The sequence below is a fragment of the Gadus chalcogrammus genome, chromosome 4, assembly GCF_026213295.1.
Source record: "Gadus chalcogrammus isolate NIFS_2021 chromosome 4, NIFS_Gcha_1.0, whole genome shotgun sequence".
In the NCBI taxonomy this organism is placed as follows: Eukaryota; Metazoa; Chordata; class Actinopteri; order Gadiformes; family Gadidae; genus Gadus; species Gadus chalcogrammus.
This window is the reverse complement of record NC_079415.1, coordinates 30,180,700-30,195,699: the sequence shown is the minus strand read 5'-3', so window position 1 is coordinate 30,195,699 and position 15,000 is coordinate 30,180,700. Positions and strand designations below refer to the sequence as shown.

General features: G+C 45.9%; 1 protein-coding gene across 5 annotated transcripts; it reads right to left on the bottom strand.

Annotated features, from left to right (window-relative positions):
* Positions 1-2,122: 2,122 nt before the first annotated feature.
* On the bottom strand, positions 2,123-14,960 carry LOC130381482 (phospholipid-transporting ATPase IH-like). Of its 5 annotated transcripts, XM_056589105.1 has the most exons (11): positions 14,594-14,958; positions 13,741-13,886; positions 13,558-13,617; positions 12,903-13,030; positions 12,446-12,581; positions 11,439-11,462; positions 10,498-10,563; positions 9,879-9,982; positions 9,514-9,679; positions 6,872-6,976; positions 5,122-5,207 (listed from the first exon to the last, which is right to left on the bottom strand). In XM_056589105.1, exons 1-10 carry the CDS (start codon positions 14,619-14,621, stop codon positions 6,887-6,889), a joined length of 948 nt encoding a protein of 315 aa, XP_056445080.1. In that variant the 5' UTR covers positions 14,622-14,958; the 3' UTR covers positions 5,122-5,207; positions 6,872-6,886. The 5 variants fall into 5 exon arrangements, with proteins under 5 accessions (XP_056445076.1, XP_056445078.1, XP_056445080.1 ...); XM_056589101.1 differs by lacking the exon at positions 6,872-6,976 and having other exon boundaries at positions 2,123-5,207; positions 14,594-14,960; XM_056589104.1 differs by lacking the exon at positions 5,122-5,207 and having other exon boundaries at positions 6,060-6,976.
* Between the last annotated feature and the right edge of the window lie 40 nt (positions 14,961-15,000).

Genomic DNA, 15,000 nt, shown 5'->3' with positions numbered 1-15,000 from the left:
GTCCGTCCAGAGAAAGTCTACAGTTTGTGTCTGTGACGTTGTGTTTCCATGTCTTTAAAGCCCTCCTCTTCATTGATGCTAATGATCAGTTCGTCTCTCATGGGGTCATTTTCCTCCCATGCTGCGATTACATCCAGTGTGTTGTTTCTCCGAAAAGAAACAAGCCAAAAATAGGAATATGACTCTGAAATACAACACAAGACTGCTGCTTTTGGAGAATCCCCCCCAAAAAAATCATGATGTTCTGACACGGACGCACACCATGCATTAAAACCTCCTTAGCCTAAAACATGTTGATGTTTGAACACTGATCCAATAAGAAGTTTCCGTTGTAAATACTTCTGTCACAGATGAGTTGAGTGAGGAAAGGCTGTCCTTTGCATAACACAGGATGAGTCAGAGTCGAGACAACCTCTCATCTCTAATATAAAAAAGGAGAAATAAAAACAAAAAAAGCTCAAAGCCAATTAGGGTGGATAAAGAAATACTGAAATGCCTTGGTCAAACCTAAAGGGACAATAAACGTTAAACGTCACATTTGCAGCATTCTTAAGCGTGTGTTGGGCTAATATAAAAACATATTATTTTGACGTATTTGTCACTTTTGTGAGGAGGTGACATTAATACTACATTCTGCCCCTGCCCACTTAAACCAGTCGCTTGTATCCGAAGACAACGTCCATTTGTTTGAAGTGCTAATAGCGACAACCTGACATCTAGTGGTGGCAAAGATGGATTGATTAAACAAACAATGATCGAAGCAATTGAGTCTAATTGATTGATCGATTGGCCGTTTCATCAAGTGAAAACACATTTCTTTCAGAACTTCAGAAATGCATTCATATTTTTCAATTCACCTCTGGGTTCTACACAGAATATATGACAGAGAATATTTGGTTCTAAAAATTAGACCCAACATTATCTGGTTACCACCTCTTATATAACGCAGGTATTGAATGTATTATACATCAATTTTTTTTAGTGTCAACCTACAGCTACGTGCCGGACCGCTGGAATGCACACACGAGCATAGGTGCTCATTCGTCTGAAGGAATGACCATAACGTTCATACATCTCAAAAGGAAAAACAGAAAAAAGATGTTGATGTGGATGATGTGTGAGATGTGTACTCTGAAGTGAATGAACCTCGACGTAGCCGAGTGATTCATTCAAGTATCCATTTGTGACCAACGCAACACGCACACAGATCCCCCCCAGGGAACATCTGTCCAGTGTGGTGTGACTGGAGGCTTTATGTTGAACCTGCACCTTGTAACGGTCCCATTTAGCCAGCTCCAGAGGCTTGAGTTGTAGCTAAGGTTGTAGCTACATCATTTTGACATCTACGATGTTATCTAAAATGTTCAGTGGGTTAAGTGGGGGGGGGGGTACATTCTAATATGATTTATAGAGATAAGTATCCATGGTGTTCTCGGTACGACGATAGAAGTAATGCTAGGGACACAGGAGAACTGGGTTGCATTGCTTGAAACCAATCAGTTCTGACCAAAGTGCATCAAGTCACTTTCTCTTCCTCACTCGCTCGCTTCATCACGGTGTATTTATATATATCTATAGATAAAGATATCGATAATGTGCGTGTGTGTGTGTGTGTGTGTGTGTGTGTGTGTGTGTGTGTGTGTGTGTGTGTGTGTGTGTGTGTGTGTGTGTGTGTGTGTGTGTGTGTGTGTGTGTGTGTGTGTGTGTGTGTGTGTGTGAACTGCCTAAGAAAGAAATTGCGAAACATTCGGTGACATCTCTTCATAATAGCTAACGTAAGGTTTGTAACGCTTCAGGACCCACAAGGCACCTTAACGTTACGATAAGCAACCTGAGATAATCGCTACGGCAACAAGGCTTCGGGGGGAGGGGGAGGGGGATGACGACGTTGAAATAACATATCTACGTTTAACATAATAACAACTTTTTCCAGTTACATCTACGCTCTATCTACGATGACCAGGCAGTCTGCTCTCTGGATCTCAGCTGCTCTCCTGTTAGACAGAGAGCACCAGAGACGGGTTGGTGGACTGGTGGATGGATGGATGGATGGATGGATGGATGGATGGATGGATGGATGGATGGATGGATGGATGGATGGATGGATGGATGGATGGATGGATGGATGGATGGATGGATGGATGGATGGATGGATGGATGGATGGATGGATGGATGGATGGATGGATGGATGGATGGATGGATGGGCAGAGGAGGGGAGGGCATGGCCGAAGACATGACGGTCAAGTCAGGTGGAGATGCAGGCTGCGCCAAAGAACAGGGTGGTGAGGTAGACAATGTGGAGCAATGCGAAGGGTTTTTTTCTTCGGTTCTTTCTTTTGAAAAAAACAAAAGAAAGAAAGGGAAGAGAAAAAGTAGAGACAACATTAAGAAACAAAGAGAAGGCTCTCTGAGAGGAGGAAGAGCGATGAAGGAAGAGGCAGTAGTATTAGGAAGATAAAGCAACAGGAGATAATGAAACAGGAGCAAAACAAGCTCAGCCATTTGGGGACTACACCTTTAAGGCCGCTCTATTGGACCGCCACTCAATATGTGTTTGTTCGTTTGTATGACACCACACTACATGTACAACTAACTCCTCAACGCAGCACAAGACCCTGTGTCAAAAAACAAAGGCCTCCTAAAAAACATTGTGCTTTGTGCTGCTAGGCTTTTTGTGCTGCTGCTCCCGAACCACCCACTCCCAAAGCAATAGTGTTGCCCTCGTTTTATTGTCAACGCCTCCTCACGCCAGTGTCACAACGTGGACCCTGGTAGATCGTTCTGTGTGTGGAACTGTTGGTCACTGTGATGCTGACCTCTGTGATTCAGACTTACAGCCCCAGCTAAAGAACAACAGCACATTTTCACTAATGGGACAATTTGTGAGATCACAAATGGACCGAACTTAGCAAGGTCTGGCATTGAAAGTGATTGACGGATGTGTGAGGGGGATAATGTTTACAAAATGCGGCCAAGCCAAACATAAATCTTCATCTGTTTGTTTTTTTTAAATATAATTGAACAGTCACAGAAATCAAAGAAATAGTAAAATTGCATCCCTGATCATAAAAAGAGCATTCATCCTGTAACAGTGATAATGCCGTTCTCAAATCTCCGTTAACATCGCGGGACCACCTGCTGTGATCAGGTGTTGTGACGTAGAGGGCTGCGCGCTAGCTAGCTGGTGTTAAGGCAAAGGGAAAGGCGAAGGGAGTCCTTGCGTGGCTGAACCGCTTGTGTTTTGTGCATTCTCGTCGTTTGTCCTCACAAACACTCAGTAGCGGTTAAGAAAATTCGGAAGCTTCAACATGTACGCTGAAAACAAAGTTGTCCGAAACAAACGTATGAAGTGTTTTGTAAAGTGCAAAAGTTCATAAAGACATCAAGCGATTCCCCACACGGACACACGCTGCCTAAACGTCACACAACTGACGCAAACAAACGCGCACTACACAAATACACATCTCAATCTAGGTAGTACATCACTACTCTATCCTACCAGACTCCAAACTATGTACAGGAACAACCACAGGATACAGGGTGCAGTCTGAGTGTTGGGAGAACTTTTGTTTTCCATTCAGAGGACAGAGAATGAAGGACTCGCTAATTGACAGTAATAATATCATAATATACTCTATGTATTTACTATATACTATATAAGAATATAATATATGTATGCCCATGTGTCCAAAAGACACTGATTACAATAATTGGGTATTCCTGAAGATATTAAGTAAAAAAAAAAGTAATATGGCTTATTGCTAGTTACTATACAATACAATCTTACTAAATCTTTTATTTTGACAATAATTCTTGTAGCAATATATTCAGGTTACGTATGCGCTCCTCAGTGTGCTATCTTACAGCTGCGATGCTGGCAAATACTCGTATGTAATGCACGTTACATGAGGCATGGTTAATGATTACATGTAGGCCAAGAGGCTGTGATCCACGTCGGCCTTCAAACCCGATCTTTTGAAGTTACTGCAGGTCACAAGCAAGGGTTTATCGCCAAATTCGAGGTTTATCGAAGCTCTGAGCTTCCCGAAGACCACTTGACAGCTAGGACCTTAACAAGTGCAAAACAAACAGCCGTCTCCTCCCACTCAGACACCAGACCGGCCACTACTCCACCGCTCCCTCCTTACAGTGACGCTGTATCGCCGGTTCCCACTATGGAGTATTTCTGGACAGAAGGTTTGCACACAGGCAACACCAGTTAGTCCTATACAGAGAGAGAGACATGGAAACAGAGAGGGAGAGAGAAGAGGGAAGGAAGGAGTAGACAGATAGGAAGGTGTAGGTTGTAGGAGTGTTTGGAAAAAGAAAAGAGGTATTAAAAGAAAACGTAAAGGTCAGAAAACAAAATGAACACATGCAGGCAGGGACCTTAATCATAACCCCGACACATTTCTCATCACCACTACGTGTCATCATACAGCATCTTATTTCGTTGCATCATCGTCTTTGCTGTGACTTAATGCACGCGGGTTAACCAAAGCACGATCAGTACTGACGGACCGTTCAGGGTGACGGGAAGGGTCTCTGATCGTCGATGGAGACGGTGGTTCCTCAGTGGGATTTGGTTTCTAGCTTTTTGTTCGCTGTGACATCACCAAACGGCCTTAGAAGAAGCCGTCTGAAATAGGAACGCTTTGCCTTCGATTTGAGGAAGGGGTGTGTGTGTGTGTGTGTGTGTGTGTGTGTGTGTGTGTGTGTGTGTGTGTGTGTGTGTGTGTGTGTGTGTGTACGCGTGCACCCTGAGATTTCTGCACCAGGGAAAAGCGGCGACAACTGCGTCAATGTACCTCACCCCTACACCCAGAACGCCTCTTCATATAGGTATGTATAACTTTTCGACATATACCATAAAAAAAAATAAGTTAAGGTCCAAGGCAATGCAAACAAAAAAAAACTAGACTGGTGTCTCGGGCCCTGTGCTACCATAGGCCCCGCCCCCTCGGCCCTTAGCCCCGCCCCCTCCCCGGGAGAGGCCGGCGAATCGTAGCAGCGGGGGGAAGGAGGGGTAGTCGGGCCTGGGGCGCCAGCGTGTGAACATGAGCTTCTTCTCTGAGGTGAACGGAGAGTCGAGAGCAGACCTGCGGGGGTGGGGCGGGGCCGGCGGGGCGGCGTCCTGCTGCCCCCCGCGGAGGGAGGCCAGGGGGGAGAACTCCGAGAGCTGCCCCCGGTACAGCCTGTCGGCGTTCTGGGGGAGAGAGGAGGGAGGAAGGGAGAGGGGGGGGGGCGGATGATTGGAGAGAGAGTGAGGAAAAAGAGGGGACGGTGGAGAGGGAGTGAGATGGGGAGAGAGTGAGAGAACGAGAGGACGATAGAGAGTGAGATGGGGAGAGTGAGAGAAAGAAGAGACAATGGAGAGAGGGAGAGAGATGGGGAGAGAGTGAGAGAGAGAGAGTGAGAGAGAGAGATGGGGAGAGTGAGAGAGAGAGAGAAGAGACGATGGAGAGAGAGAGAGAGAGAGAGAGAGAGAGAGAGAGAGAGAGAGAGAGAGAGAGAGAGAAGAGACGATGGAGAGAGGGAGAGAGAGAGAGAGAGAGAGAGAGAGAGAGAGGGAGAGAGGGAGAGAGAGAGAGAAGAGACGATGGAGAGAGGGAGAGAGATAGGTTGATAGATGATGAATGATGGAGAGATGGAGGGATGGAAACAGATGGATATTGAGACGATGGTGGGAGATATTATAGAGATGGAGAGAGGTGTAGACAGAGAGAACGAGCGGTAGAGCGAGCGACAGAGCGTGGTTGATGTCGAGATGACAGCGAGAGAGATGGAGTGACAGGGAAAAGTATTTGGGAGATGGAGGGAGGGAAAGAGAAAGAGGCAGAGAAGGGGCGACATTGAGAGAAAGAGAGAACAAAGTTAGTCCTGCAGCATTGGAGTGGTTTGCATGTGAAGTGTCACCGTAGGCACCTCTCCACATGGGTGGTGTAGAGCAGCTTGTGTGTGCGTGTGTGTGTGTGTGTGTGTGTGTGTGTGTGTGTGTGTGTGTGTGTGTGTGTGTGTGTGTGTGTGTGTGTGTGTGTGTGTGTGTGTGTGTGTGTGTGTGTGTGTTTTAAGCAGGCACAAGTAATGCAGTGGTCTCCAGCCATGCCCAATCCCAGCATGTAAACACAAAAAATATACACAGAGAACCAAACCAAACCAAACAGAACACAGCTGGTCTTTCCGAACGCAACTGCACCAAACCACAACAACTCGTGCAATGAATGGGAGCACATGCATGACGGTCCAATCCTTTGCCCATCCCAACCGTGCACGTAAATGTGTCCATGCGATACATATGCACAAGCACACACATTCTGGTCCTTCTTTCTATCTCTGTCATTCATTGCTTTCCTTCATTCATTCCTTCAATCATTTGTTTATTCATTCGTTATTAAATTGGTGCCACAAGAGGGCAGCAGAGCACCATTGAACTTTTGACATTCACTTGAAACACGCACACACACGTTGGGTTAGTAATTTACTACTTAACGTTTAAGTAGGTAGTAAAGTACGGTAAGTCTTACGTTAACCACTCCTTCGTCCAACATAACATCACCGCAGGCTCACCATTAGTTAGTTGAGATCGGTAACGAAACCGTTAGTGACAAAACACCTCTTAATAACCCCAAACTTCGTAGGAACTTCCTGGTTTAGAAAGTAAAAGTCATTATTCACTATGCTCTATGTTAAGAGAATTACTCCATCCGGGCTCATACAATATCAAACATTCATATGTTGATTATGAAGAATGTAATGTTATGAGTTCATATAGTGAATTCAAACTCAAGACTTTTATTTTCTAATCCCGGGGTCCTACACCAAACTGTAACCACACCACACGTTCACAAACCCGGTGGCGTGGGGTTTTACCAGGGTGTGGCTTCTCTAGTCCTCAGACATGGCCACTCCGTCTAGTAAGGAGTCTGAACTCTGGTACACCACGATCCTGTCAAACACCCTGCGTGCGCGCACACACTGGAACACACACACGCACATGAACACATGGGCACGCTCGCATGAATACAAGTGCACACACACACAAACAAACATACTGTACATGCACAGGAAACAAAAAATGTATTTCCACTGGAATTAGAATGAAGCAAAATGATATACAAATTAAAGCAAAGAAATGCAAAGCACGTACTTCACGTGAGCTTTAGTGCACAGTGTTGTATGTTGATCAAGAACACCATTAAATCATAATGAATAGCATCAGGCACTAAAAGCAGGACATCCAAGTACTCAGAATTGTGGCTCCTCAAAGTTCCTAGGATCCACTTGACCCACGACCAAATGATGACTCATGATGAAATGCAGCGTTACAAACGCTCACAACGAAGCATGCATTTCCTTAGGGGAGTCGAAACCGAGAAGCATGCACACGTTTGGCACACAAGACAAGGAGAGAGAGCGAGCGAGCAAGAGAGGGGAGGGGGGGGGGGGTGATGTAAAACCAGTCAGGGCATGAGGGGTAATCCCCCACAAAAACGAAAACATGGCAGCACAACGCAGCAGCATGAATAAGGAGACGCAGTGGACGAGATCGGAGGAAGAGGAGGAGGAGGAGGAGGAGGAGGAGGAGGTGCTACAGTAGAAGGAGAGAGTACAGAGGAAAGTCACCTCCAGGTTACGGGGGAGGGGCAGTTGGCGTAGGAGGAGTTTAATAACTAAGTCGCCTGGAGGTCAACATAAAGATGGTCGAAGGCTCCGACGCCAGGCGCCGTCGGTTAATCTGTTGCGTTGCCCGGCAACCGCCCCAGGGAGGAGGAGGAAGAGGAGAGGAGGAGGAGGAAGAGGAGGAGGAGGAAGAGGAGGAGGAGGAGGGTAAACCAGGGGAGAGCAAGAGGAGGATGGAGAGGAGACAGGAGTTAATAGGGTGAAACAACGAGTGGAACAAGATTAAATTGAAAGTACAACAATGTTTTGTGGATTTGGTAACACCTTTTAAAAAGGCTACATAAATTCAAAAATAATTAACCATAGTTCAAGGTTTGATTTGAGTTGGGTGTTGATTCAATTTGAATAGATTAGTTAAACCCAGATTCAAATCATCAATTTAAGCGTACCAAGGTTTTGGGATTTTAACTCTTAGATGGTAACATGCAAAAGCACTCGCCGGAAAAAAAAAAGATGGCTGCGTCTGATTCCAAATCCATCGGTTTACATGGAAACAATATCAACCTTTGCATTAAACTTAGAGTCTTGTCTAAGAGGACCAGTCCACCCCGATTGAGCAGTTATAAATCAAAGCTCAATAGCCTAGCCAGTAAAGATGTGATGACTACCACCGAGAGAACAGACAGGGAAAAGTCAGAGTAAAACACTTGAGCAGAAAGGTTAAGTTATGGGTACATGCCTAGCCCTTCACCGGCTTGTTAGGTACAGTTATTAAACACTACAGATTAACTGCATACATTGTGTGTGTATCAAACCCACATCGCAGCGTTTTGATGTTCATCCAGATGGGTTTATGTAATGTGAGTCAGCCTTTATTTGACACCTGGAATAAGTCTCTGTTAAAGAAGCCATTTATCCATTTTAGAACCATCTTCCTTTGTGACCAAGTTATTCAGACCAAATGCTGGTCAGCACTAGCAAAAATATGTTCAGGTTCATTCAGTTTTTTATCAACTAGGCAAATAGAGCAGCTACTCGCATTCGGCGCTAGAACAAACTACCGAGCGACACCAATGTGTAGGCCTTCTTTAATGGCTGCAGTTTTCTTTAATCCAATATGTCTGTATTAAGAAGTTGTTTTCCAGTCTTCTGAAGTTAAAAAGCGGGCACGGCACACAGATAGAGAAGGGGGGGGGGGGGGGGGGGGCTTGACTTACGTCAAGGATGGCCGGGAGGTAACCGTAGCTAGTGGACCTCTTCTAATCCAGAGAGTCATATAGCATAGCATCTCAGTTAGCTCATGAAGTCTTTATGTTAACATTTATACATGCAAACATGTGCACGTACATGTGTGTGAATGTGTGTGTGTGTATGTTTGTGTGTATGCATGTTCCTGCACTTCTATGTATGTTTATGTATCTGTGTGTCCCTACACATGTATGTGTGTGTGTGTGTGTGTGTGTGTGTGTGTGTGTGTGTGTGTGTGTGTGTGTGTGTGTGTGTGTGTGTGTGTTTGCCTTTGACAATTTCCTATTTGACAATTTCCTATATATTTTACATAATATCTGTGTGCAAGTGTGCGTCAGTATGTCCAAACATTTGCTGGAATGCCTGATCTTTGTGTGTGTGTGTGTGTGTGTGTGTGTGTGTGTGTGTGTGTGTGTGTGTGTGTGTGTGTGTGTGTGTGTGTGTGTGTGTGTGTGTGTGTGTGTGTGTGTGTGTGTGTGTGTGTGTGTGTATGCATGTATGCATGCACCTACACGTGTACTGTATCTATGTTTATGCATCTCTGTGTGTCCCTACACGTATAGGGACACAACCAGGTTGGGACACCACCAGGTTTGGGACACAACCCTGGTGGTGTCGCTGTATGAAGGCTGAGGGTGTGGTACCTGGATGCGCTCGGTGGTGGTGGGCCACAGGGCCCTGCAGATCACCTTCTTCACCACGTCGGGCAGCAGACCGGCCGTGATCAGCAGGATGATGCTGAGCCAGGCCGGCCCGCTGGACAGCATCTGCATGAACACGTAGTACATCCTCTGGTAGTTCAGGAAGGGCCTGCAGGGGGCGACACAGCGCAGAGAGACGGGTTAACAAGGCTGCAGGGGACACGTTACAGCAGTTTGTTTTTGAATAGGTGTGTGTGTGTGTGTGTGTGTGTGTGTGTGTGTGTGTGTGTGTGTGTGTGTGTGTGTGTGTGTGTGTGTGTGTGTGTGTGTGTGTGTGTGTGTGTGTGTGTGTGTGTGTGTGTGTGTACCAGATGATACCCCCCCACAGCAGGGAGAAGACCACAAAGAAGATGAGCGAGCCCCAGATCACAAAGTGGTTGATCCAGGTCCAGTAGTGTGTATCCAGGACCAACTACCAGAGAGAGAGAGAGAGGTAGTGAGAGATTGGTGAGGAGAGAGGGGGAGAGAGAGAAAGAGATGTAGAGAGAAAGAGAAAGAGAGAGAGAGAGAGAGAGAGAGAGAGAGAGAGAGAGAGAGAGAGAGAGAGAGAAAGAGAGAGAGAGAGAGAGAGAGAGAGAGAGAGAGAGAGAGAGAGAGAGAGAGAGAGAGAGAGAGAGGTGGAGAGAGGTGGAGAAAGAGAGAGAGAGAGGTGGAGAGAGGTGGAGAGAGAGAGAGAGAGGTAGAGAGAGAGCGAGAGAGGTAGAGAGAGAGAGGGAGAGAGAGAGAGAGTATAAGTACAGCTTAAGGTCTCTTTAATGTGTCCGTCATCATCTCTAAAGCCCTGAGCAAGTGGTTCCATGCTCATAAAATCCAACCTCAAACCCACTTAACCAAACGTACTTTACCTTCAAAACTCTCCATCAACAATAAAACGGATTGTAAAATGTGTGCGTGTGTGCGTGCGTGTATGTGTGTGCGTGTGGGTACCTTAAACGTAACAGTGAAGACCAACACAGTGAAGACCAGGGTCCCGAAGGTCCAGTTTCCAAACATCTGTAAACAGCGTCAACACTGTCAGCTGATACGTAATGCCGCCCCGGTCAGGGATATGTTTGGACACGTCTTACTTTCCTTCTGAATTGAATGCGGCATGTGTATGAAAGAACTAGCATGTGATGGATTTGATTGGTTGATTGGGTTAGAGTCTCTTGAATATTTATAGATGTCATTTGTTGCCATGCTTTTTAACTTTATACTGCAGCCATTGTTTCATTCAAATTAGTTTTGAGATAAAACAATGTTCTTTTTCGAGAGAAAGCTAAATCCCTGATTGGATTGATCTTTAGGGTTTGAGTCATGGGGTTTCATTCCTAAAACACATTCAACGCATTATATCGAATAATTCTGTACCAAAGGGAGGGCTGTGGCAAAAACTAACTAACTTAAAACTACTGGCTGAAACTTTGTAAGTAACTCGTAAATTACTAAACTGTCCTCAAGCTCGTTTGAATCCTAGGGTACTATAACAAATGCTACTCTAAAGCTATGACTGCAATCTAAACACAAGAAACGTGTTTGGACAGCACAACAAAACACGGGAGACATGGAATGAGTTGGGCTAGGGTGGTTGTGGTTCGCTAAGAAAACGAATGCCTGAAGCTCATTGGTCCGTGGCAAGCACTCAGGGGAGGGACATGGGATGAACGGTGAACAGCTATTGGATGGATGGACGGTTAACAATGTGTATGTAATGTGTGCTTTTTATTTTGTTGTGTTGTCGATGTGTAGGTGTGTTTGGTTTGTTTATGATATGGCACCACGAGGAGAGACCAAACAGGCAGGCAGTGGACTGAGGAAAGGAGTTGGAGGAAAGGTAGGAGGAAAGAGCGGGAACACAAAATGGAGGAGGAAATAAAGGGGCAGCTTACCATCTGTGTGTTGGATGTCATTAGCTAAGAGGGGCGGGGGGTAAGGGCAGGAAGAAGAGAGGCATAACCAAGAAATGGCAACGAAAAAAATAGGTCAGAAAAATTTGAAGAAAGGGTAGAAATAGAGGGCAAAAAAGAGAGCATTCGAAAGAAAGAAAGATCATAACAACATAATCACCAACAAGGCAATAGGTGGGAAAAAATCAATTGAGTCGAGAATCAAACAAAATGTCTGCCGTTGGAAGGTCAAATAATAGAGTATCAGGGTTTGGGAGACAAGGCGGGGATGGGGGGAGGGGGGTCTGTTGAATTGAGGGTTTAGTTATACAGAAGTTGAGGATATGGCATAGGTAAACCGACGATACATATAGCACAATAAAAACGTGTCGTACATGTATCAGTTTTAAATAAGTTGAAAAATAAAAACTACACTTTTAAGCTAAGCACAATATCTGCTACTGGCTGCAAAAGCTTTGGGGGAGTGGCTTTAGAAAGTTTTTTTATTTCCGGTTGGATAATTTCGAAATCCAGCTTACTCTGGCTGATGTCTTCAAATTGCCAGTACAGTTATCTTATATCGAAGAGCTAAAACCATTTCTTGACTATTTAATACCTATTTTAAAGTCAACTTATTGCCGTACATTCCATTCGGATTTGATCAATTGATTTGGTCACATTATTTATCTTATGTCGTTTTCAGACACAAGAGTTGAAATGCCTGAAATGAGCTTCTCAACCGCCATTGATACGTCGTTGAGGTCTGAATCAGTGGACACCTGGTTGAACTTAAAACACAAAACTTAACTTAACTTTAACATTACTCAGGAATAGTCTTACTGCCAGCTAACCCATTGTGTGTGTGAGGACAACAAAAAAAGAAAACCGATGACAAAACGATAAAGTGTGCGACAGACTGTAGCATTCAACTCTAGAGAAAGGGAAGGAACCGCAACATCACTACAAAATAAGAGCGTGTTGCAGTTTTTGTAATTTTTTTTACAGGCTACCTGTCCATTGCTTGTGAAGGTGGTGTTGTCAAACAGGAAGTAAGCACCGAAGAACATGACCATGGCGTCGTACACGCCCAGGAGGGTCCAGTAGATGAAGATGGGCCAGCGCAGCAGGCAGTTCTTTGAGATATCCCTGGAGGAAGCAACAGAATGACGCTAACGTTGTAGTACTGTTACCACTACCAATACCTAGGCAGGGCTCATAGGATTCCTCGCTGGCTTAAAGCAATAGTCTTAAACAATTTAAAAAAATAGTTTTTAAGTCAAGTTTTTATTTTTTAAACGGAAGAGGTGTCTCTAAAAAAAAAATACTTTGAACATTATTGACCAGAAGCACTGGTTGTGTCCTGACTGCTCTTAGCATCTGATACACGCCGGGGGGCTCTCCTTGGATCATAGGGTCCGCTAGAGATGGACCAGATGGCCACCACGGTAGCACAGGAGCCCGGCCCACCTGTAGAGGGTGGGGTCCTTCCTCAGGATGTCTATGTTGATGTGCTGCTCCATCAGACTGTAGAGCAGGATGGGCAGCGAGGTGAAGCTGATGTTGTACAGCGTCAGGTAGGCCGTGTCGTACAGAGGCTGGGGGAGGGAGAGGGGGAGGAGGGGGAGAGAAAGGAGGAGGAGGGAGGAGGAGGAGGAGGTGGAAGGAGGAGGAGAAAGGATGAGGTATGGATGAAGGGAGAGGAGGAAGAGGAGGATGAGGTATGGAGGAAGGAGGAAGAGAAGGGGGAGGAGTAGGGAGAAGGATCGGGGGTTAGTTTCACATTGTGTGCATTGTGTGTTGTATATTTCGGTCTGTGTGTTTAGCAGTGAGTGCACATCTGCGTTTTTATAGCGGGTGTGTGGTAATGTACATGTGAGCAAGCGAGTGGAGCAGGTGAGCTGTAGTCCATAAACTATGTGTGCATCCACTCTGTGCCTCACACACACACACACACACACACACACACACACACACACACACACACACACACACACACACACACACACACACACACACACACACACACACACACACACGCACACACGCGCACACACACACACACACACACACACACACACACACACTGACACACACACACACACACTCACATGCTTGTACTGACCTGTTGCGAGAAGCCACAGAAGAACTGATAGAGGAACTGGGGGAAGATGAAACACACGTTCTGCGGTGGAGAGAGAGAGAGGGAGAGAGAGAGACATCCATATGAACACGACCCATCATCCGCACTGACACTGTGAACCCTGAACGCCCGGACGTGGCGGCGCCGCGGCGAGCTCCTGTTCACCTTGTAGAAGAAGTACTGCACCAGCTCGGAGATGCGGATGTAATAGTAGTGACCGTGCACCAGCAGCATCTTCTTCAGGTGCTTGAACTTTGGGATGGCGTAGTCGCTGTTCCTGGCCGCCTGCCGACCCTCCTTACCCATGATGCCTTTGGGTGGAAAGCCGGGATAGGGACGGGAAGCAGAAGAAGAAGGAGAAGAAGAAGCAGAGGGTGAGAGACTTCCACTGGCTTCCATTCGGGCCGTGGACATTTTTCTCTCCTTTTTAATCTTAATATATAAATTGGCTTTTGTGCTTTGAAAGACCGGACAGTGAAACAGTGACAGGAAGCGGGTTGAGGAAAAGAGGAAACAAAACCCACTGTCTAGCCCACAGGCTAGACAACGTTCAAGGTTCGATTCCCACCTGTGGTCCATGTCATTCTACATGTCATTCTCTCGCTTCTGCAACCCACTGTCTAGCCGTGAGGCTAGAATCTAATCGAATCTTAAACGCTTCAGGGCGTATAGCCAACCATGGTAAGCATACTAGCGGGTCGAGCAACCGATTTTCTTTACAAATGTAAGATTATCCCTCCTTGCAGAGAGCTGGGCCCGACCCCGCAAAACCTTAAAGGTGACATACTATTTCACCAGTTGTGAGTGTGATTAGCCGTTACAAGCCGTTTTTGATCTATCCAGCACACATCTAAGTGGACGCGCCCACTCGTGATGTCAGAAGAGGCAGATTTTCAAAACGGCTTGTAACGGCTAATCACACTCACACCTGGTGGTATAATACGTCACCTTTAAGACGGTGCAACAGTAAAGTTTCTACTCAGTTTGACTCAGAGAAACGGAGCCCTGTGGGACTGACCGATGCCCACGTGGGCCTCCAGGATCATGCTGACGTCGTTGGCCCCGTCCCCGATGGCCAGCGTGATGGGGTGCTCCTTGGACGCCTTGATCAGCTTCACGATCTACAGGGACCACACGCGGGACGATTAGCTCCAATGCTAACGAGATACGGAAGGTTGACAAAGTAAAAGTCCTTATGTGTTTTGTCTACAGGCTTTCCCTCAGCTATTTACACGTGTTGGCTGTATCTCTAGTTGACTGCTTTTTGGCGAGACAACGCGGTTGACATAGTGTACCAGGGCGGGCTTTTATTTTGCTATCCTAGTTTTCATTCTGCAATGAGATTCAGTCCAATAAAAACAAGACGAATAGCAGGCATTTTATAGAGAGAGAAGGAAGATTATACAGTATGTGACATTAAACCAC